General features: G+C 37.9%; 1 protein-coding gene across 1 annotated transcript; it reads left to right on the plus strand.

The window, feature by feature from the left end:
- Positions 1-1,176: 1,176 nt before the first annotated feature.
- Positions 1,177-25,164, plus strand: SPAG6 (sperm associated antigen 6; the record flags this gene model as incomplete). The annotated part of the gene is made up of 9 exons (XM_008947357.1): positions 1,177-1,388; positions 4,804-4,987; positions 12,156-12,361; positions 13,239-13,412; positions 15,860-16,012; positions 18,334-18,525; positions 19,733-19,849; positions 22,578-22,723; positions 24,922-25,164. Coding segments are annotated over 9 exons (1,451 nt in total), but the record flags the coding sequence as incomplete, so codon positions are not given.
- Between the last annotated feature and the right edge of the window lie 357 nt (positions 25,165-25,521).

Consider the following 25,521-nt stretch of genomic DNA (forward strand, 5'->3'; position numbering starts at 1 on the left):
CACCCTTGTTGATTTTTGCTGAACCTTTTTCAGATCTGCTCTAGGGAAGGGTATTAAGTGTAGGATAGCTTATAATAGCTTAGCAATGTGATCTGCTTTCCAAATAACCCTGAGCACTCAGTAAAATAACGTAGGTAAATTTTCTTCTCTGTTACTGAGCAATGAGCCCATGTCTCCATGGACCTGTGTGGTCTAACATCGAGCTCTTTCTCCTGGGTGGTAGTGAACTGTTTGGGGTCCCTCAGCATGTATTGCAAGGTTAGGATTGGCTTCCCCATATGTGCTTCATTTCACTTGACATTTTGTTACCCAGTCATTCAGTCTCTAGTTCTTTTGCTGCCTTGAATAACTGAGTCATTAGCAAGGTCTCACCTCACTGTTCACCCTGTTCCAGATCATAGACGAATACCAAATGGCACATCCCGGCACAGTGGCCTGCAGAACTGCACAGTGAACTCATCTCTCCTGTTGCAAGAATGGAAAGTTTACTCCTCCCACTTCCTATTTTTAGCCAGATGTTCATCTGCGTAGGGATTTTCTGAGGGCATGACTGCTAATAGTTCATGTCATGGCTGCTTACCTCACCTAAAATTTTAAGTATCTATTGTAAGGCTACCTCACAGAATGGACTTTCATAGTGTTTCATGTTTAACCAATACACTGTGGACTCATCAGTGAAAACACATCATAAATAATAACGTGATGAGAAAATCTTCAACTCTTCTATCTGGAGTGTAATATATTATGAATATTGGTTCTCAAATCAATCACTGATAATAAATGAAATGCAATTTGGTATAATTTAACATAGAGGTTCTGCTGGCATGCTGAATGAGTGACATGCCAATGTCAGTTCACCAGGACCTGCAGATGGAGTTTCCTGGGCATACTTTAACACATGCATTTTATATATGTTTGAATATACCGTGTTTCCTTGTGTGTACTTTAAGGCATGTATTTGGTACATGTCTTAGCTGATTTATACATGTGACTTTTCTTTTGTATTTCAGAAATATTTTATACCTATGAAAAGTGGTCAGAAACATTGCTATGCATCAGCAATTCTATCCAAGCGCTGACTTCATTTCAGTGGAACACCTGGATTTCCTACAAGTTCTTATTTCCTGGAAGACTAATTTAATAGGTTTTTATGAATAAAAGCAAATGTTTAGAAAGATTTATGCTTACCAAATGGACTTTTCTCTTCCTGGTGTAACTCAGGTGTAATGTCCTTGCTAAGACCTCTTTTGCTGGATGTCGTCCCAACGATTCAACAGACTGCTGCTTTGGCTCTTGGGAGACTGGCCAACTGTAACAATGACCTGGCAGAAGCAGTTGTGAAAGGAAACATTCTTCCACAGCTCGTGTGTTCATTGTCTGAGCAGAATGTAAGGCATCATTGTTTTCTTAAGTAATCATTATTTTTAACTATTGCACAGAGAAAGGGAAATCATTCTGTATCAGCTTTCTGCTGTTACTCTAATGTATCAATAAATGTACTGATGTTAGAGACAACACTTGCGTTTGAACCCCTGAGAGATCAATGTGTACTGTGTGCCTAAGTCTGACTTCAAATTAGCTTGACTTCAGAGTATCATCCCACCTTTTAATGCACTATATGAAATAAAATAATATCACTGTTATGTTTTTAAAATATTGAGGGATGCTTTATAAAAAGCCCCTCTTTAAAAATGAGACAGTTTCAGAGCTTTAGTGATAACTGACTGGGATTTGTTGATAGTACCAAATGCTTGTAAAATATGCTATAAAAACTGAACTTCTTTAATGAAATATTTCATGTGTCCAAATGTAGCCTTTTGGAAATCTGTAGCATGAGAAATATCAAATCACTGACAGGAAAATACATGGAAAGGTTTTAAACTTCGTATTTGTCAAAACTGAAGTGTAGTCACAATTGCCATGCAGATAAATCTGGTGGTGTCTCTTCTTGCCATTTTTCTTCAGGTTTTACATATGTTCTAGCTTTGATTTTTCAGTGGAACTAACCTAGATTAACAAAAATACTTTCAGATAAGGTTCCTAATAACTGGAAAAAGAAAGAGGCAGCTGAGGGTTAAGTTCTTTGATACCACAATCATGCTTAGGTTGCGGGTTTGATTTATTAGATTTAGGAGAAGTAGGATTTCAATGGAAATATAATTTGAAAAATGAAGTATTTTAATTTTCAGTTTTTTGATGGAAACATAAGTGTAAGTACTTATTGCATATTTTTTTGTGTATATGGGTCATTGCCTATACAATTAATCTAAAAGCTAAAGAAAAAAACCTTGATGTCAACTTACTGGTATAGTATGGAAAGAAAGTTAAAAGTTTTAGTTAGACAAGTTTATAACCATTTTGGTTATTTTATTTATATTTTTAAGGGAAGAAGGGGGGCAAAACTCTTTATCCTTGATTTTGGTTTGATAACTAGCCTCCTGCTAAAACTCAAAGCCTTGATAAATAGCTTGCGTACCCCGATTTATCTCTTCCATGTTACTGCCTGTGCTGTAGTTACATCAAGATGGCTGTAATTCAGAATCACTTGGGCCAGCAGCAAGATTAGTGGGAGGTCATGGAAAGCCTACTATGCCTTGGTGACTGAGGGCAATTGGAGGAAACTCATTATCCAGTTCATGCAGAGTTTAGCAGTTTATTTCCCATAGGCAAAAAACCACCCCAGATACGTTTCCATTCCACTCGCTCTTTGTGTATCATCATGTACATTTAAGGAGCAGGTTCTTTGAGCACACAGTAAATACTGACTACTGATTTATGGAGTATAGTTACAGGGTCACATCCCAGATCAATGTTTTGTCAAACTGAGCAAAATACAGTTTTACAGTGTGTTCTTACTGCCTGGGAATACATTTTGTCTGTAAATAAATCTGGTTTGAATAATAAAAACAAAGAAGTGTTTTTCTGTGCCAGGAGCATAATTACTTAACAGAAATAACAGTCACATATTTGCACATACATAGACTGATGTAAACAACTGTAACTCCACCAAGTTCAGCAAACCTTATGGTAGTTTACATTGTATAGGGGTTTGATCATTTGTCTGTGCTGTTTCCCTTATTTCAAGGGAACAGAAGTTGTTTAGTCCTTTGCTTATAAATTATCTTTAATGTACCTGCTTGTAGGCCTTAATTTAGAGGACTAGGTTTTTGTCATTAAGGAGTTATATCAGTACTAGTAAACCAAGGAAGGACAGGGTATGTGTTTGAGCACTGGAAGGTGACTGTGCTCTTTGATCATTAACATACTCTCTGATGTGGTTTTAGCCACTGCCAACTGTCAAGCTACTAGGCAATGCCTGGCCATGGGTTAGAGGATAGCACAAGACAGGGATGGTTTCCAGCAGTATAGATGAGGTCGTTGTGCTGTGAGGGAAGAGTTTAAGCGGATGGACACGGTGTGCTGTGTCACTTCCCTTCAGGGCCAGGGAGTGGGCCTGGCTCCACTTTACTTCTGTGGAGCCATTGCAGATACTCCTCTGTTGCTGTACCTTAGTGCTTTAGATCAGACTTTTGAAGGTGTTTGGGCACCTTACAGGATGCACAAAAGCACTCACGTGGTTCTTTGTTTCTCTGGACTTGATCCAAAAGGGATGTGGGCTTTGCATTAAGTTTTGGGTACTCCGAGAGTAGAAATGTAGCTCTGTAAAGAGCCCAGCCTCTGTGCAGAGCAGGAAAGAATCAAGGACCTTGGAATGAGATTAAAAGGAGCTGGCACATGGGGAGAGCCCTCTAGAGCTTGTCCATAGGGATGATCTGTCAGCTGCTAGGCTGGAGAGCACACCCTGGGCACATGGACTTGCACTCATTGGTGCACAGTGGCTTCACAAGGGAGGGAAACTGTCTTTTCTTGACACGTTGTCTCTGGCCATAGTACTTTAACTGGGCTCTGGATTTTGAAACTGTAAAGCAGGGGGGAAGAAATCTAATCTTCAGCTAGTTATGAAACTGCAGGAGGTTTGCTTTTGTGGTGTAGACTTATCTGTGCTTTTAGAAGAAACTACAACCACCATTGCAGTTTACAGGGAACAAAACATGCATTTGGTCCAGTACTGAAGGAGATGGGTAGAACTGAGACAAGTGTGTGGGTTTTGCTTGAACTTATGACAGAGGTGCCAAAGTGCTTAGTCCTGTCAAAAGGGAACTGTTTCAGGATACATGCAGGAGTGAAATTGCAGGCTGCTTGATCAAAACCAACAGTGTTGGCTGCTTGGTGGAATAGGTTTTCAGGATCTTAGCCATGGGCTTAGGCAATATTTAGGCATTTTAGGATTCAAATCCTAAACCCATTTGTTGGATTTAATTTGCTATGTCTCAGTTTCTTGTTTGTAAATGTAAACAATGTTTTCTCAGAGGTGTTGTGAAGGTATACACATTAGAAATTGTGAAACTTTGCAAGTGTCACAGATGGCTAGAATTATTTTAGGAGCTTGTGTTGCATAACCTGGTTGAATATGTTAAGAGCTATTGTTTTTGCAGTTCTTATCATTCACTAGTCACTTAAACAAACAGACTTATCTAGATAATTATCTTTTTCCCATATCCTTTTAACCCTCTCTTTTTTTTCTGTTTGTTTATGCACTTACTGCAAATTTTAGATCATGAGCTGTCTCAAAGAAGGATGGTAGGCTCACTATTTGTGTGATGTCTGGTGGTCCTTATTTGGATCTGTATGTATCGCTGCTACTAAAAAAAGTCTAATTTATGCATGTGTGTACTGTATTATGCTTCAAACTACTTCATGTTAGTAAAAGTTGGGGTTTGTTTGTTTTTCTACTTTGCACAGCGTTTCTACAAGAAAGCAGCTGCATTTGTGCTAAGAGCAGTTGGTAAACACTCTCCTCAGCTAGCTCAGGCAATAGTTCAGTGTGGAGCACTGGAAATGCTTGTAATTTACTTGGAAGATTTTGACCCTGGAGTCAAAGAAGCTGCATCTTGGGCACTTGGGTATATTGCCCGACACAATTCAGGTAATAGATTTCACATATTTCTTTCAACGTAATGCTATGTAAGAGTTATAATAAATTACATTATTGTAATCATAGAATCATAGAGCTGTTCAGGTTGGAAAAGACCTTTAAGATCATTGAGTCCAACCATTAATCCAGCGCTGCCAAATAAATAGGACATAAATAGGACAAGATGCTATTTCTTCACTACTGGTAGAAAATGTTAAATTTGGAATAAGAACCTATTCTAACTATACCAATCTAACAGTTGGGCTCATGACCAGGACATGACACTCTGCTTTATTCTTTTTCATGAAGAAATTTCAGAATCCTTGTACATTGGCAACTGTTACTGTGGAACAGAGTTTATTTTGCTTGACATTAGTTCTTGTTCTATATACATAGTAAAATGGAGAAGCCTAGGCAGAACCAAGTTTCATTCAGCTTATAGCAGTGCCTTCAGGATAAATATGCTATATTAATTGCACTATTATCATTAACCAGTGGATCACACTCTTCTCTGAGAGTCAGGAATAGATCCTAGAAATCTGATATCGAGCAGTTCACTGCTGTCTCACAAGCAGTTGTATAACTCACTGCCAGTGTCATGTTCCTATTTAAAAGCTGATCCACATGGTTGGTAATTCTTTTACCAGCTATTTATATAGATCAAGTAAAAGTTTAGAGCCATGAATCAAAGAACTGAAGGAAGAAACTGCTGGCTGGAAAGGTTGGGAGAAATGGCTTGTGTTCATATTGTTTAAACTTATTCTAGGATCCCATTAACTCATGCATTTATGTTTGGTTTTGGCTCTAAAACGTACATAGACTGAATTTGGAAATTATTTTCCTATTTTTTTTTTTAAATCTTTATGGAGTGTTGGACTGCAGAAGGCACGGGGGATTCCCCTTTCCAGTTAGAGAGAGGGTTTACTTACTGGGACAGACTCCAAAGTTGTCAGCACTTTCCCAACAGCACTTTTCCTGCTTTTTCTGGGAAACAAATTCATTCTTGGGGTACCTCTGTGGTAAAAATCTTTTATCTTTTGGTCAACAGGTCTGAATCCCTTTGGTGGAAAACAATTGTTGCTTCCATCTGAAAGAGATTTGTTTGTGTCATTTGTTTGTGATCGTTTGTATGAATGTGTGTAGTGTGGGTGTCTGTGTTACTCTTAACATAAACATTTCTGTAGTTTTGTTATGTCAGTAAATCAATATTGACTTACTTCAATTGCCCTTCATGCTATTCACTGCATGAATGCTGGCTGAACTTTAGGGTGAACCAGTTCATTCTGTGATGGCATTGTCTGCAAAGATGGAGGTGATGTGGAGGTACTGAAGACAACCAACTCCTTGTACAAATTTTTATTCCATGGTTTTGAATTATTTATTCTGTGACAGTGAATGGGTGCGTGCCTCATGTCAATTTGTGCCAGCAATAAGAACAGCATTTTCAGAAATTAGGTTGAAATTAAGTGTTACCAAGCTGCAAGTGTCAGGACATAGACAGATCACTAGATGTAATCAGTTATAAAACCCCAAAGAAATGAATAAATAAATAAATGAAACAAACTGAAAGAAATTGCTCTTCCTCTGCACAGCTATGGCCAATTTGGGGGATTTACCTTCCTCTATAACACAGCCACAGGAAATCTCTAAAATGATTACTGAAAGTAGAAGAGTTACACTCAAGAAAGATCACTCTGTGCATGGTGTGTTTCTTACACTCCCGCAAGCATGCCTTTGCAACAGGATATTATTGGAGAGGGATTACAAAGGTAGATGGACCTGTTCTTATCAACATCTGGTGGATACTGTTCAAGAAACTGGATTAGACTCACATGCCTGGGTTGACAAAATCTGGCAGTTATGATTTTATGTCTTTGTTGGTGGACACACATTGCAGCTTAAACTCTAAAAATATAATTGGGTGTGAAATGGTTTTCCCCACCCAAGAAAGGCTTTTTTCAGTTTCAAAAAGTGTTTCAGTTCCAAACTGGGACAACATTAAGACAAGATTTTTTTTTTTTTTTTTCCCCTCTCCTGAAAAGATAAGAGGGTAGGGAGGCTTATTTGCCCAGGCAAGAAAAGTTCAATAATTAGGGCATATGTCTGTGATGTATGTGGGAGACAGATAAAAGTTCTGATCTGTCTTAGGCAAGGATGTGAACCTCTGTCTCCCTGAATGCAAGCAAAGGCTCCCAACATTTGGTGATAACTGCAATGGTAGGGTCTCTCTGCCTTTAATCAGGAATTCCATCCATGACCTTGTAAGCTGCTCTCTAGGAAATGTGGTGTATGTTCCCATGAGAAGACTTCCATTTTGAGGCATCAAGAGGGTGGTAGTGTTTTGTTGTGGTGTTTTGTATTTTTTTCTTTTTTTTTTTTGTGTGTGTCCCCCATCCCCACCTCCCGATGAAAACATTCTCTAGTGAGCAAATTCCCTACTGTCTTCACACAATGATGTCTTGAAATGCACTTCTGCTGTGGTCTCCAGAAGGCCTGCGAGATATTAGGTCAAGACAGATGTCTCATGAGATTTCAAGACACTAAAACTCTTGCCAGGTCATATTCCAAAATTTAGGAACAGCTCTTGCAGTTCTGCTCTTTCTTGGAGATACATTTGAGCTGAATTTTACTCCCAAATTATACAGGTCGGTGTGCTGTAATTTTGCCATTCGTTATTTCTACTATTTGTGTTTGAAAAGAAGTGTAAAGTGTTTCAAATACCATCAAAATACCATCAGGTCCATGGAGAGTAGTTTGTAAGTTTTTACTTATACCATATTCTGTTACTTTTAAAATGCAGAATTCTTAGGTTTGAGATATGCAAGTAACTTAGCTTTCCATTTGCTTTGCCTACATAAAAGGTTTAATTTATTAATTATCTCTTACCTGCTTCAACATATTGTAAATCAGTAGGAAAATAAAAACAATCTCTTTATATTCACGCATATTGCTGAGAGTGGAGTTATGCTGATTTTTTGTCAGAAAGTGACATTCTTAGGATCACAGGATACCTCAGCTTGGAGGGGACCTTGGGAGGTCTCTAGTCCAGCTTCCAGCTCAAAGCAGGGTCAGCTACGAGATTAGACCAGGTTTGCTGAGCTCTTCAATGATTTGAGTCTAGCAGTAACTTTGTCTTATTCCAGGTTCTAAGCTTGCCTCATAATTAATGACCTCTATCCTTCTGATGCAAGGTTTTCCCACAGGTTCCAGTGGAATCTATAGCACTGTGGTTGTAGCGATCTGCATAAATCTGTGATTTATGAAGTGCAGCTTTAGACTAGTTGTGGGGATTAGAGTCTTCCTGCGTGGCCATTACATGACCACACAGTCCTCAGAAAAATACTGTATTGGTGTTTGTTTTGGTCAAACCCTGTTATTTCCTGTGGATACACCTGCCACCACAGCAGGGTCTGTTTGAGAACCATGGTCTGGACTGAAACTTGCATTTGCTTTCAAGCAAAGAAGGTTTTGCTGCTGTTCCAATATGTTAATATGTGAAATGCTGGGGTCTGAACCCTGAGCCCTGAATTAAGGTTGACATATGGGTGATTCCCACAGCCCTTCATACAGAGGTGGTGAGTTTGCCTTATAGCTTCCCCCCAGGGTGCGGCCGGCCCTGCAGGGAGAGCCAGAAGGGAAATGAGCCCCAGGGGTCCCGCATTGAGTTGACAAAGGTCAGGTGTCTGCTTGGGGATAAAAGCTGGGACCACTTGCAGGGAGTCAGGAGTGTCTGTCTGTGGGGTGCACTCCCCAGACAGGGCAGACCTCCTGACTCTCCCTGGAGCTGGGCCCTGGTCTGTTTAGGCCTTTGCGAACGTGGGTGAATTGGTTGAGAGTCGCCATGTGGGCACCTTTCTCTTATGCGTTTAACTGGCTGGTTTGGCTGTTTCCCATGCCAACTATGGGAAACCTCGGCTCATTGTTTGTACCACCTGTTGTGGGCTGAGTCACATCTTTTGTGGGATCACTGGGGGTGGTGTTGTTTATGTACCAGCTGACTGACCTGTTTGTACCCCTGGCAGTCATTCATATCATAACGTTTGTGTCTACAATGCAGTCTGCGTATTGGATTCTCTTCCTGCTGGTTGTGTCGTTCCTGTTAGGCCTGGTCACTGGCAGAACAATATGACATTTGTTCCGAGCTGATTTTTCGTTTCTGGGGGAGACCTGCACATAGTCAGGATCTTGTCGACTCCTTTTTGTTCATTTTCCACTCTTCCTGATCACATAAACTCATGACTAGGCCTCAACTTAATTTGAATTAATTTCTCAGTCCCTGATTAGTACTTTTGTATTGAGACAGACCTGTACAACTTCTGGTTGAACTAGTGACATCTTGAATTCCAAAGTCTGGCTTTATCAGTCTGTCTTCTACCTCCATGTCAGTCTTCATGTCTGCAGTATGTCCATTTGCTAAACTCTTAATGATATCATTCAGAACAACAGCAACTAATTTATAGGAGGTTTCAAGTCTTAGTTCCCTTGTTATTCCATATATGTTCAGAGACATTTCTTACCTTCACTCATACAGAGAGAAATCCTACTTTATCATACATGATGATGATAGTTGGACAGGTTCCTTGGGTTGTACCCCAAACTGAAGTTCCAAGCCCAGGGTTTTCACAACCTTCTGTGAAATTAAATGAGGTTCATAAATTAGTTTTCATCTGTTGGCTTCCCCTCTTCAGCTATTGGTCTTGTCTTTGCCCTTGGCATAGCATTCAGAAAAGTCTTTTTGTAATTTGTTCCAACTCTTTTAATTTATTTGGCTGAATGTTTGTTTTTTAAAATTTCTTCTTGACAACTGTGTTTTCTCCTTTAACTCCTCAGCCTTCATTTTTTTTCCCACCTGTGTCTGTGTTTTGTAATTAGCTAGCAAAGGTTCATGAATTCTTTGATTTTTAGTCTGAATTAAAGATGTTTTATCAAGTGGGAAGGTTAATTTAGTCTATTTTTGAGGGAAAAAAATTACAATTATCATAGAACCCTTAATACTTAGAATGATAGTTTTGGGATGAGTTCTTAAAGGAATGTGGTGGGAGGATCTGTATTTTCTTTTGTCCCTGCCTCAGCTTTCCTGTTTCTCTGACAGTCTGTTTACTAGTTGTTTGTCTTTTGACACATGGTTCAACTCCACATGCTCCATGTGGTAAGTTATTAGCCATGAACCTTATAAACACTGCTGGAAGAACAACCGTTTAATCAACTATGACCAAAAGTAACCGTCAGTGTTTAAATGATATCAGACTTCTAACAGCAAGAGCTGGTCTAAATTGAATCAGATGTAGTTTGCTTTTTTAAAATAACTTTTATGGTTACTTTTGCATGCCTGGGCATAGCTGTGACTTTAAAGTGTTGCTCTTTCTCTCTCTACCTGAACTTACGATTTCAGCTCATAAGGCATCAAAGAAACACATTCTTCTAGTAGTATCCTGTCCCTCTTGACATGGTTTCCTTGATGTCCGTATCTCCTAGCAAACTGTAGGCAACTGAGCTGGTTGTGCTGAAGTTCCTTCTGAGGCACAGTCGGTTGAATTCATCTGGACTGTTGGTCAGTACTTCATGATGTATTCCACGTTGTCGGTGTGTCATCAAAATACAATTCGAAGAAATCAAGTATGGCTTTTTTCATAAAAAGCTGAATGTAGGTTGTATTACTTATATTTATTAGATAGTTTTTAGGTGTGTTTTCAGATATGTTTCAGGTACATTTCACTTCAGATTTGTAAAACTGGAGATACAGCATTAGGGTTTTGAAACCTTATGATTTGTATGTATTTGGAGGATGCACACTACATTTTCAGTCAAATAGATATTTGAAAAGTAAAGCTTGAAGAGTTAATTTTATATTAGTTTAAAAATAACTGCATTATTTATTATAATTTTGTGAGATAGTATTTATACTTTCTTTAAAATATTGTATTATAAAAAACCATAGTGTAAATATTTGGCTTACCACATGTATTGGAGTGTGTGGCTATAACTCTCTAAGTGAAAACAAATCTGGTCAGGAACATTATTTGGATATTAACAACATAATGATGACATGACTTACAGATTTCATGAAAAACTATATTAGTCTATGTATATTTAATGAAGTATGCTATATTTTTCTTAGTATGAAAATTTCTTTGTGGATGGACTATAAATCAGAAGCTAAGTTAGAGTCTTGAAATACAACAGCCATATGTTGCCATGGTACTGTAAGTCAAGATAAATGTTAAAGATGATAATGGATATGCATAATAAGGTGTAGCAAAACTGAACTAAAAACCTAATAGATTATTGAATCTCCCATGATTTTTACCACCTTTTCAACACTATTTTAAAAAATCACAGCTTGGTTATAGGATAAATTTCACTTCTGATATCCAGTAATTCTTATTTTAGGACTGTGATTAATGCTGCATACATGGAGAGAGCTAATGAATTTGTAATAGTGTAATTTTTGTCCATGTCAGTTAATCATATGCTCAGATTTTTATTTTTTTCAAGGTGCATTTAGTTAAGGATATTGTACTAATCTCAGTCACACAATATCCCACTGATAATATTTCTCATTTGTCCAGTTGTATATGATAACATTTTCATGTAATTAAAATATAAATTCTGTCTTGTCCTGTGTATAGTAGCAAAGACCAGTTTTGATCAGCAGGTTCAATTTTTTCCAATCTTTTATGTAAGATAAAGCTTTTATGTATGTTTTTTATATTTCTGGTTTTGGCATTTGATCTATGCTATTATCTGCTTATCATTTAAAGAGGGTAAAATGCTCTCTAATTAGGTGGTTGGTAAAATTTTGGTACTTTGCCTTTCTGTGTTGTTGTTAGCCATGCATAAAATGCTTTCCTATTGATCAGCGTAGAATAGCCAGGGTTTAAACAGCTGACATCTGCTTACTTTAAAAAAAGAAAAAGAAAACAGAATAACAAACCATTTCAGCCTAATCTACCTCAAATGTGTGCATGTAAATGGGGGTCCATCTATTGACCTGCATTCTTTTCAGTTGTGGATTGGTCCACATGGTTTATGAAACCAGGAAGGCTGATTTGAAATGCAGATGTCGAGACAGTGAACTACACCCTCCCCTTTTTCCTTTGCTGTATCTGTCAGGGTGAAAAATGGCTTGCACAAGGGTCAGTCACCCATACTCACTTAATTACTTTCCTTGGACCTACAGAACTGTCACAAGCTGTGGTGGATGCAGGCGCTGTTCCTCTTTTAGTGCTCTGTATCCAGGAGCCAGAAATCGCTTTGAAAAGGATTGCTGCTTCAACTCTCAGTGATATTTCAAAGCATTCTCCAGAGTTAGCACAGACAGTAGTGGATGCAGGAGCTATCGCTCACTTAGCTCAGATGATCCTGAACCCTGATGCTAAACTGAAGGTACATTTAAAAATTACTTTTTAAAAAAATCTCCGTTATAGAAGTCATTACTTGATACTGAATCAAAGACACTGATGTGCGTGTCTATTTAGGAGGCTCTTGTTTTGGGTGTTAACAAAATGTGACTACCTAGTTAGTGACAAAGAGTTCTGAACATATTCACAGATTTAGCTGCTGGATAAAAGCTGCCGCTCTGTGAGAAACAGCTAAACTAATCTTTGAAGTGGATAGTATGAATTTGTTTTTTAATTATGTAGCATGCAAGGAATGCAACAGATATTTTTAATAGATAAAATTTGCACAATTCAGTTACAAAAAGGTTTTGCATACTTAAGATTATACTATAAACTAGTTAATATGAAACGTATTACTGTATTTTTCAGTGTGCTGTCTGATGTGAATAGCTGTTTTCAAAGGTTTAATCACCAGTTTAATTGACAAAAAAATATTTTGTAATATCATTTTTCTGTCTTACTCTAACAGAAACAGAAGACAACATAAAAATGCCACTTCAAACAATAGATAAAAATTCTTTAATATAAGAGCCGAAAGACCAAACTCCTGCAAACAAAGATACATCCTATAGATTTCACTACATTTTAAATTACCGTTTTAAATGGTGTATATATATTTTTTCTTTTTTAATACACAGCAAGCTTGAATGGGATAAAACAAAGGAGAAACTTTTTTTCAGGAACCAGTGAATGTTCCATGCCATTATATGCATGCATGAATTGACTCAGTGAATTGTAAAATAGCTGTAATTGTTTTCCCTATCCTGCTTTGTTTTCCTTGATGCAATAGATTTTTGTGTGCAGGACTGTGTGGTGTGGGATGTTTGTATACTATTGATTTTATAACAATTTTTATTTACTAGCGTCAGGTGCTGTCAGCGCTAAGCCAAATAGCAAAGCATTCGGTGGCTCTTGCAGAATTGGTGGTTGAAGCAGAAATTTTCCCAGTTGTGCTCACATGCCTGAAGGACTCAGATGAATATGTCAAGAAAAATGGTGCAACTTTAATTAGAGAGATAGCAAAGCATACGCCTGAGGTAAAACCTTGAAAATGCAAATACAAGGTCATATCATTAGATTTTACACTGTAAATAAAATACAGGATTATTCTGTCATTTGCTTTTCGAAAGGGAGGGCAAATGGCTGTTTGGCATGTTTATTGGAAAAATATGGAAATGCTTGCTGATATGAGATGTGTATTGAATATGAATTGGGTTAAGAAACTGGGAATCATATAATGTATACCTGGCTACTTCATTCCATAAGATATCTGCATAGAGAGGGAGTTTTAGGCTGACAGGATTGTCAGTCCTAGATATTAAAATTATCATAAGAAAAGCCTCACAGAAGTCACGATACCAGCTAATAAATGACAAGATCATCCTATAACAATAATAGATGATGTGTGTCTTTTAAAAAAATATTCTGGGGTGCTGGGATCACATTTTAGTTATTTTTCCAATAACAATGAATGTAAAAAGTTGTCTTCTTGGTTATTAAACTGATGGTAGTTTCTTTTATTAGGTTGAGTTTGTAATTTGAGTCTTGGCATTTGCAGTGTTTTTTGCCAGTAATTGATACAGGAAGGTTGGGATGTTTAGCAGAGTCAATACAAAATAAATGGAAAAATCAAATAATTACAACTATGTTAATACATTAGACCACAGAAATAATTAAAAGGCTCTAAATATGACTCTGGAATGAAATGCAATGTATTTGTGGAACACACTAATGCTGAGCACAGCCATTTAAAAATCATGATACCAGCTTAACAACCGACAAGTGTTTAAACATGAAAATTGTGCTGTTTCTTGAGCCTGCTAGTCTTTAAGCTGTGAGTGATTAAAGGTTTCAGCCTTGTCACGTTTCCTGCTTTCTTCCTGCACCTCATAAGCAATGCAACTTCTATTTCTCCAAAAAGTGAAGAGGGGGGCACTAGAGTTGGAAGCCAGAGGCCAAACTCACAAGACTGCAGGTAAAGTCAGAAGAGCTGCTAGCATAGGATCCTCCATGCAAGGGGAATTTGCCATTCCAACAGCTCTCCAAAGGAGCTGTAGGAATTATCTTGGTGACTCCCAGTGGGAAGTCACAATCACATTTGACTTGAGTGACAGTGATCTCTGTCCAACTCTGAGCAACTCTGTTCAAGCAACACATGTTGCAGCACAGGCAGATTGGCAAACAATATTTCTATAAATAAATACAAATATTATAAACAAAAATATTTCTAGAGGAGCTGCTTGTGGCGGTCATGTGAGTGTTGTAGTTTTTGGATCTCAGCTCTCTATCTGCATATGCAGTAAAATTCATGTGAAAGTCAGGATCTGGGGGACTTGCAGTGGGGCCTGAGGGTTACAGCACTGGGGAATGTGTCTATGCAGGAGCTCTGTGCCTCCAAGTGCACATGACTGTGCCCGGACATAGGACTTGGTTGTCACTGGCTGCAGTTTGTAGTCATGTAAACAGTTTTTCTAAGTAAGAACTTTAACTTTCATCTAGCTGTTTCATGAATAAAACAATCCCCTTTTAAAGACTCCAAGGCAAAGGTAAATTTTATGTTTATAGTAATCAACTGGATTGGAAATCCATATGCTTCAGTTTTGCTCATTTAATTTTGACTTCTAAGAACATGCTTCTTTTGCTTTGGAATCTTTGGGAGAAATGGGATATGGCTAACAAGACAGAAGAAAATAATCATAATATTAAATTATTTTAATTTCTCTGCATTATTAATATTATACATACTCTACCGCTGTCCCTCAAGTGATGTGAGAAGTGATACGTTTCGGAAAGAAGCACGTTGCATAGCTTGATTATCATTTATAAGCAAGGCTATATAATTTGGCATTCTGGGGCAAATTCCACTGCCCATCAAGTGGGTTCCTTCGAAACCTCCCTCAGAATACCCTGGAACAGCTGAATGGTGTTGTCCAAGTCAGTTCTACGCATCCATGACAGTTGATTTTGGCTTCATGCCTCAGTGGAGAGGATCCACAAAGGCTTTTCTGCTGCAGAGGTTATCCAGAATGCAGGTGCGAGGAGGGATGTGCCTTTCCCTCTCTTCTGTGCACAGAACATAGGATGCTCTTGGGATGGCTTGGGAGTGAGTGGGCACTAGTATGAAGGAATATCTGGCTCTGTAGGTGGGTCTTCAAGGGCATTCATGTTTTAGGCTCTCATTTGCGTATTTCTTTGGAGTAGAGTACAATAATGGAGTTGAGAATATGTCATTCCATACTATACAGTATCAAGAATTCAGAGTCCTGATTTCCTTGCAGTGAAGTCGATGAAAAAGAGTAGCGAAACAGCTTCATTCCAGAGAACTTCATGCTGCACTTAGTGCCCAACACTCTGTATGATACATCACTCTTTTTCCAGCTTTATTTTGTAAATCAGGAGCAATGCATTTAAAGTCTTTTCTAATGTAGTGTTTTATGCCTGTTGATACTTCACAGTATCTAATCTCTTCCATTTATCTTTCCAGCTTTCACAGCTGATAGTAAATGCAGGCGGAGTTGCTGCTGTGATTGATTGTATTGGCAGCTGCAGAGGGACTGTCAGACTGCCTGGCATCATGATGCTTGGTTATGTAGCAGCTCATTCGGAGAACTTGTCAATGGCAGTGATTGTCTCCAAGGTTAGCTATCACTTTGTCGTCTTCCTATAATGCTTCAGTCTTCCTATAATGCTTCGGTGGTATTCCGAGAAAGACGTGAATTAGCACAGGCAGAGAATGTATTTTGTGACAGAATTACATACTTGTTGATGAATACACTTCCTTCAAATATTGACGCTTGCTACGGCTGAAATTGTGGTAACCTGATCAAAGCGTGTCTTCATGAAGTTGAACCTTTCATAAAATGTCCTCGTGAGCATCTATTTGTATTATAGTATGTGATTTTTCTGTGATGCAATTGCATGGGTAAAGAAAATAAGTCAGTGAATTTCTATGGTCTGTTTCCTCTTAAAATGAATATTTGTGGCTACATCAAAACCCTTTTTTGAAACAAGAATGTTTAATGGCACATTCTTCATTGCACTAGCATGAATCTCCTAGTACTGCTAGTGTAGTCTTGCCAGAGAAGTCTTCAAACTTTTTAAAAGACCTCAGTTTCTGATATAGTATGGTTTGATTCAGTTGCACAAGTGGCGTTTCAAATGAGATAAGCTATGCATTTTCAGGTTTAGATAAATTCTGCTGGGCAATGATATCAAAGCAAGAGAATCTGCAATATTCACAATAGGTGAAATTAGTGCTTGACATAATATTCTGATCTGAATAATGCTAACTGATGACAGGAGGAAGGAAGTAATTTCACTGGGCATTGTGGGCCCATTTTTACACTGTGTCAGGCATCTAAAATACACTATATGGGTGGAAACAGCAGAACAATAAAACCAGAGGAACAGAAATATCTTAGTAGGAATGCAAGTTAAAAAATGGAAATTGCTACGTAACATCAATAAGTACGCAGAGAAGGTCGGAGTGATTAAAAAAAAAAACTCTTCTGCATTTGAAATCTAAAGAATTAGACACTTTTTCCTTGCCGTCTCTGGATGTGTCTCTGTCTTTCCACTTTCAGGGATGCCTAGAGCAAATATGCTCCTGCTGTTGAGTGCTTGATGTTAAGTGGGATGAATCCAAGATTAAGTTAATAAAGAAGCGCCTAAGTGATAAATTTTTTGAGAGTAATAATGGTTGCTACCATAATGGAATGGGATTGCAGCAAGAGATTTTGTAGGGATCTGTGCAGACTCTCATGAAATTAAATATTTTAATTATCCACAAAAGAAACCCAAATAAACCCCAAAACAATTTTTAAAAAAAATGTTTCAGGGGAACTAAGCTTGTGGAGTGGTACATAGTGCCAAGGACAGGGCTTCGTAAACTGAAACCATTTCAAAGACGTGCACTGTGGTGTTAACACATGCAGTTGCATATCTGTGATGTCATGATGTAACATGATAACTCTGTTCCACAGTATTGCATCTTGGAGAGGATGAATTTTGAAAAATGATTTTGATATTGGAAAAGCATTTCATTGTGGTCTTCTGCTGCAGTGCAGTGGCAAATAAAAAGACAGTTCTGTCTTTGTGGTATTAAAGAGTGGAAGATGAAGCATTATTGGAAAAGAAAAGTTAATCTAACTGTACTAGTGCATATAGTTCTGCTGCTTGTATTCAAAAGGATCTTGGAAAAATAATGAAAAGTGTGCAGAAAAGACAAAAAAATGATCCATGGGATGAAGAAAAAGGTTTTCCAGTTAGAAGTTTAGTAGACTTGCCTTACCTGAAGTAGCATGATTCCCATTGAAGTATCCTGGCACATAATACCACCTACTAAGTAGCTCGATAATCCTGTGGAGAAAGGACTGTGACCCTGAACCAGAACTTCAGTAACAGCTGAAGTGAGTGAGGTATTGTCCACCTCTTGATGTCTGCAAGAGTTGGAACTTTTCTGGAAGTGATTGGATAAGTCAAACATGAAGTACTGTACTCAAGAAGAAATCGGTAAGTTGAAATTTAGCGCTGTGAATAAAAAAACCCCAAAGACTCAATGACTGAGCTCTTCTGGTCTCAAATTGCTTTCATAGGTTCATAAACACTCAAAATATTTTATTTTCATTCTGAGAAAACTAAAGCCTTTACTCTTAGTACAGCCTGAATTGTGTCGTGTCATGTCATGTATTCCTTTTATCCCTTAAATTTGTGTTAGCTCAGATTGCCTTCTGAGCTGGAACATTGAGTTTGTTTCTTTCTTTAACTAGATTTATTAAGATTTATTAAAAGCTCTTGTTAGTTATGATATGAAAATATGACACCACCAGCATGCGTTGTCTTATAGCTTGTTTTCGAAAAGTATAAATAGAGAAACATTTTCTAACAGTCTGTATTGGTTTCAAGTTGTCCTTCCTTGGTGTAGATTTGTAAAGGTTGTGCTTTTGATTAATGCTGCAGGGAATACCACCACTGTGTGCCTGCTTGCTAGAAGAACATGAAGATCATATTAAAGCAGCAGCTGCTTGGGCCTTGGGACAGATTGGAGGACATACTCCTGAGCATGCACGTGCTGTTGCAGTAGCAAATGTGCTGCCCACACTGCTTGCTATGTATATGGACACACACAGTTCAGAAGATCTTCAAATGAAAGCAAGTATATTTGTAGTATCTGCAGTATGAGCTATTTATTGTAACCAACAGGTATAAGCACTTAAAGCCTACGAAATCATTTGTGGTGTTATTGATGTTCATCGAGTCACAGATTTCCTGAGTATTGGGTGTCCGAAGGCTGCATGTCATTTATTAGGACTCTCTGATCCTAATGGGTGTGCATATGGTGCATATCAAATCATATGGTGCAGTCACAGCAGTCCAGTCCCTCATTTTCTTTTACAAAGTTTAGAACAGAGTTGCACACCCATAAATGCTATAATTTCTTGTGAGTGACTAATTTCTAATTACCTACTTTTCTCTTTTTTTGAAGTATGACCTCTTGTACAAAAATACTATACTCCTTGTAGTAGATCCTTACATTTTTATTATTACAAGAAAACTGTAACAAATAGCCAAAGCTCTGCTCTGAAAAGATGCAGCTGTTCATGTTTCAGGCCCTTCTTGTGTAGGTACTATTAGAGTTGCATTTTGGTAAAATGTATTTTTGAGCAACAGTTATTGAACCAGCTGAAAAGTATAATATGACAGGCTATGGGCTCCCATGTCATGCGACGTTTCTGTACATGCCACTGAAGTATAACGTTTCAGATCTGTAAAATAACTTTTGTATAGTCATTTTCAGTGGTCACCAAAATATCAAGGGCAAATTAGCTGTACCTCTAGTCCTACCCAAGAAGGTCATTGCTGCTTGTAGCAATCAACACTCAGTCTGTTTTCAGAAACTGAGCACTGATGCACAACGGTTGCACTCCCTCCTTCCCTCCCTGCCTGGACGGTAGTGCACTTTGCTATCCCAGACCAGCAGGCTCTCCTAGTAAGCCACTACTAAAATACAATCTTTTAAAATGTGTTTTGATTCAGTTTTCTTATTTTATTACAGTACTTCAATTTACTTAAAGAGTCTACTCCTGCTTCCATTGTAGTCAAAGGAAAATTGCCATTTCTTTGACTATAGATAACATAATAAGAATATGATGCACTGTAGGTTTTGAGGTTTAATAAATCTAAGTAGAAAATTGATTTTTCATTAACTGACTTGATAGATATCATAATCTTTATTCAGAAAATGCTTTTTCAGAATTCTGATCAATTTGCTTTTTTGACCAGACTTCGGTGATATAGAACGTGAATTCTTGTTTTCGCTAATGTCTTACTAGAAAAATTTTATTTTGAATTTCAATAGACTAAAAGAGCCTTAAAGAACATCCTTCAGAAATGCACGTATCTCCCAGCACTTGAACCACTGCTGCATGATGCCCCTCCCAATATTATGAAACACATTGTTGGGCAGTTTAGTAAGGTAAGAAAAGGCTCTGTTTGATAAGTAATATGTTAATTGTTTTCCATTTAGCAAGGAAGTTATCTTTCCAAAGATGAAGCCTCTCTGAAGGTCTCAGTTGTTTTCTTGGGATCCTCAAGCATCCACTGCAAAGCAGTTTGGAGCATCGCATTCTTTTATTTGATAAAGCAGGATACTGTTTCATCTGGAACCTGCTATAATTAATCTTAAGACTGGCAAATCTGTTTCTTATAAGCAACGTGTTTTTTCTTCCTTACCTCTTGAGCTTAAGTGGAATATTAACTCACGTGCAAATATTTTCACTGAGCCATGTATCACATAAATCTCAATCACATCTGTTTTAGACAAAGTACAAGCTGTAGAGGACTGAGTTAAGTCAGGTATTTTATAACAGTCTACAGTATAGTGGCTTCACCACTTTTATCCTCATTAATTTTCAGTCTCAATTAAGTGTAAAAAATCCCAATTTTTTTTCTCATATCTCTTTCTCAAAATTTGAAACTGTTGTCAATTACACTGTTGATTTGAAAACATAATGTAAAAAGTGGTACAATTTAATAAAAATATTTCAAGTTATTTAAAGTAATTGCTAACTAATGAGGAGGTTTCCAGCATTTGCAGTGTTCACTAGATGTTGGGAATCCTGCTCAACTATAGACTATCTTTTGGCAATACTCTGCAGCGTCATCTGTTAGCAGGGATACCAGGCTGTCTTGCTGACATGTTCTTTCTGGAAATGGCTAAGTAAAACACTCCTGATGTTCAGTTCTGATGATCACAGATCTGGAAGCACTACTGTTTGTAGTACAGAATCCTGATTACCTTGTCACACTTAGGTTTGTCCTGTCTTCTTGCCAAGTCTGTACAAAGATAGGAAATTTGCACAGAATCCAGTGCCTTTTGCTTCTCTGTGCTGACTGGAGCTATTAATGAGCTGAGTGCATAGTAATTGATTACCCTGTGTATAGATTTGCATGTTGTTTGCTGCTGGATATCAGCCATTGTTTTGTTCTTCTTCTCCTACGCAGTATTAAATAAACTGTGCTTGTCTGGCATTTAAAATTAAGTTCTCTGCAGTTAAAGAATTCTTCTGTCCTGTACCATAGCTTGGCAATTTCCTATTCTGGGAGCTGTGCTGTATTACATGTCTGGGCTTATTTATAGCATGGCAAAAGCCTTATTTCTGAGCTGTGCTTCAGAGTGGGATCCGATCTGTTCTCGCTGCTAGACTGTCAGTTTAGCATTCTCCTTTTCAGGGTCTGTGCAATTCTGTACTGTCTCCATTTGGACTGGGGGAAGGGACTGCATTTCAGAGGTGCTGTCTGTCCTTAGGGCCTCTTCCAAGAGAGTTTTCTGCTGTCTTATCCAGCCTGGGAATCACAGTGTGGAGGAGGAAGGCAAGGAAAGGGCCATATCCCATCTCCTTGCTAGTTCCTCCTTGGCCATTCTTGTTGTGGGACGTGGGGGGAAACAGCCGTATTTTCAGTTCTCTCAATGAAACGATCACAGTTGTTCCTGACACTTCTATGAAGCATATAATAGGGAAAATTCTCTGTGTTCCCCTTTTTTCTTCACTTGTCTGTTGATTTTGTACGGCCTAGAGGGACCGGAAAAATGAAGACTGCTTACCTATGTACATGGCAAAAATCTCATCCATCTTCTCCTTCATACTTTTAGGCACTCTCTTTCTCATTCAAGGCTCTTGCTTTACACTGAGATACAGTCAAATTTATGGCTTGATTTGTCTGGCCAGTGTGTAGGCTTACAAAATGCTTTTGCCTCTGTAGTATGTAGCTCTCAGAGTTGTTTTTAAACCTGTCTGGTTCTATTACAGATGCAGCTGATGGCTTGCCTTATCTCTCTTGCATAATTTTTTTTTCCTTTAAAAAGAAAACAACTATTGCAGCTTTGTGGGCCTGTGGATTACGTGCTGTCATTCTTCCTTGCCTGGCCCAGCTCCCACCTCCCTCCCTTCTTCCCTCTCTCCTTCCTTCCCTCCCTTCCTCCCTCCCTCTGGACAGAGCTGCATATTGGCATCATTCATGGAGCACAGAATGTATTGTCTGATCGTTTCTGCTTCTTGTCCCCTTTGGCTGCAAAAACTTCACATTTTTGCTTTGTGTGTGTGTTTGTAAAAGGCTTCCATGGCTACACAGTGTGTTGTAGGATTTTAATATCTAGGAATTTTAATAGTAGCATGTAGTGCATCTAGGCTGCATTGTTCACTTGCAACAATTCTCAGTATTGTTTCCATGCACTATCTATACTAGATCATTATGATGATATAAAATTCTGTTCTACATTTAAACTGTGGGAATTGACATAAAAGACCTGAATAACTTGGTTAGTGGAAGAGATGCAGTTGTTATTCCATGTTAGTGTTCTGTTTTTATTATCTATTTAAACTCCCCAATCTTATTGTCTCTACAGGAATAATTCAAGAAATATTACTTATGTAAAGATAAATATTCAATTCATTATTTTTATATATGCTGTGTATTAAAGTACATGTTAAATTATGTTATAACCATAAAAGGCTGGTTTATGACTCTTTTCCTGTACAGCTGGGTGTTAAAATACAGTAGTTGTTACAGATGTTACACCTCTGATGTTCCATTTTATCTGTCCTCTGAATTAGAAACAGATAAGCAATATTTGAGCTGAGTAGCATATAGATTCCTTCAAAAGAAAATTTTTTTTTTTTCTCAATACACTTTTCTGTGTGTAGGTGTTACCACATGACAGTAAAGCACGTCGTCTCTTTGTAACAACCGGGGGACTTAAAAAGGTTCAAGAAATAAAAGCAGAACCTGGGTCAGTTCTTCAGGAATATATCAACACTATTAACAATTGCTACCCAGAGGAAATAGTAAGGTAGGGAAAATGAAATTTAAAAAAATTAATGCTTATAATGTTGTTAGATGTTTTTCACCAGAAAAATAAAAAGCAAGGGGTAAAAATATTAATTTCACTCATACATTAATTTTATTTTTAATAGAACAGTGTAATATTTGGTAACAACCCCAATGGTAACACAACCACCAGACACATGCTTTTAAACACTTTCTCTTTTCTGGTTGTTTTTGGAATCAAATTTCTTTGTCTGTAAACAAAGACCAAATAATCAGGCTCTTGCAGGAAGCTGGGAAGAAAAATCAGTCCTGCACTACCCAGACAAACTCTGAGGCTTCAGTACAACTGCTGTCATGTTAATGAATGTCTGTGGGAAGTTTATTTTATCTTGGTAACTTAGTTATGGATTACTCAGGCTCCAAAATACAGGTATTGGTGAATCTTAGTTTGCATCCTTGACTTCCCTGAGAGCCTGTCTGAACCAGTGTATTCAGAGGCTCCTCTGAAAGTTCCTCTGATGTACAGATTTGTGTGTGTCTCTCCTGCACAGTTGTTCTGTCCACAGCTGCCCTTCTTCTGCCAGCCTCATCATGAGGCTTAAGTGTTATATAAAAGGACCATACACCAGCTGTCTGCACCAAGTTGAACTTTGCCCTTAATGAATACAGAAACACTCTTAAATAGCTTATAGTCAAAATGTCACCATCCTAAATTGTAATAATGAGAGAAATGCCCTCCTAGATTCTAGATATCCATTTACCAGTCCTTCACTCCATCAACACATCAAAAGGATGTTGTACTTGTGCACTCCCTCTACAGGCTCTGAAAATCTGCATCATCAATTTTAATTATAGCAACAGAGTTCTTCAGCTAATAGTAGCTACAGAGTAAGTCATATAAAATGAAGCCTTGTTTGTTTCCACAAGGAAAAGCCAGTGGCTGTCAAACGGGTAAAAGCAAAATCATAAAGAAACTTTATTCTGCAGCTAATACTTCAGAGATTGCTTACGCTTTTCTGGATATAATTAATGTTTCTTTGTTGTAGCTATTTTTTTCCCAGTAAATGAAACAGGGTTACTCATGTAGGCTGGGATGTAATAAAGAAAAGGGCCCCTTTGAGCATCTCCTGCTTGCCTCTTTGTGCTACTGCCTGATGTTGGCTGTGCTGCCTGAGGCACAGCTGCTATAATAGACTCCAGCTCTGGGTTTGTCCTGGAGACCTGTTATTTCAGACCACTGGCAGACTAAATATAATAATGCATTGAAAAGTTAGCGTCACAATCGGGGAACTAAAATGAGTTTTAAAGAGAGTGACATTATGCAGAAATCATCCAGAAAATGAAAATCAACAAGGTAAATGGATCTTCCTTAAGTGTGAAAACGCTGGGGATTTCTCCCTGAATATATTTTAGGCATGCATTACATGGAAGTGTGTTCCTCTCTCTTTATAGTTAAAGCTTGCAGGGCTCAGAGGTGACAATTTACATGCCTGCAAATCCAGAAATGTACTGAGATCTACTTTTTTAGAATAACACAGTAATAAATTTCAGACACTCCTAACCTGAAAAATAACTAAATGCAGTTTTGGTGATACTTGCATATTGGAAGTATGTAGTTGGTCCATTGTGGAAAACCAACTGAATGACAGCAGGACAATAATGGCACCATAGAGTCCTACTCTAATGAAAACCTATTGGATAATCTCAGTCCTTGAGTTGGCATTAGAGAGAGAAGGTCATTGTGATAATTTTTTTTGTTCCAGAACCAATGTCTCTCACACTGATGTAGATTTCACATTAGCTTTGGGGTGTGTGCTTATGTTTGATGAGCAGCAGTAGCTATTGTTGTCTGGCAGCCTATTGTTCTGTGTAAACTCATGCTTTTTATTAAAAGCCATAATTTCAAAAGAAGTTAACATCTACATTTCTCAGTCGAGACAATGCTTATGGCTGCTGACCCTATCTAAAAACTAGCCACTTACCTACATGCTCTAAAAGAAGCTAAACATATTTTTGAAAACCTGACTTCCAAGTATGAATGATAAAGTAAGTTGAAAAGCAGGCTCTTAAAACATTGTAGGGGAATAATGGCAGAATTCTTTGACCAGTGTTTAGTGCTAGGATTTTTTTCCTGATCAATAGAAATATGAATAGTGTTTCATTACTTAGCACAGAACATGCCTTGTAGTCTAATGCACACAAAAAATGTTTCTCTTTCAGGTATTATTCCCCTGGATATTCTGAGATACTTCTGGAAAGGGTGGAAAATTACCATCCAGTTTTATAAACTTCAATTTTTATTAGAGCTGTATTTCACATTGATGCCTTTATGACTGTAATACAAATACAGCTGTTGAAACTCTTGTTTGATTCTGAAATCTCCTTCTACTGTCTGAACTACTGAAAGAGCTCAGAAATTCTAGCAAGCTACATTTTGTTCTTTATAAAGTTGTTTGTTGCTAAGTTTTTGTTCCTTCTTGTTTTTCTCTAACTTTACTACGAGATATGGCAGCATATATGAGTGGACTTTCATGCAGGGTGATGATTTATCACAGAAGCTTTTTTAAAGCCAGTCATTTCCTTTTCCTTCCACAAGAAAGGTTTGTTATTATCTCATTCAAATTTTAGCCTTCTCAGTACTGTAACCATTTTCCCCTTTTGCCTGCATATTGTTTAGAGCTTCCCAAGCTTCATGAGGGGGGAAAAAGCTGGCCCTTGTGCTTTTTCTAATTATGGAATCCATTCTGCACTGAGGTATTTTATACTTCTACCTTTCAGAAAGTAAAGTGATGGGATTTTGCATCTCCGAACATGTTCATA

Source organism: Merops nubicus, unplaced genomic scaffold, assembly GCF_000691845.1.
Source record: "Merops nubicus isolate BGI_N331 unplaced genomic scaffold, ASM69184v1 scaffold22069, whole genome shotgun sequence".
Lineage (NCBI taxonomy): Eukaryota > Metazoa > Chordata > Aves > Coraciiformes > Meropidae > Merops > Merops nubicus.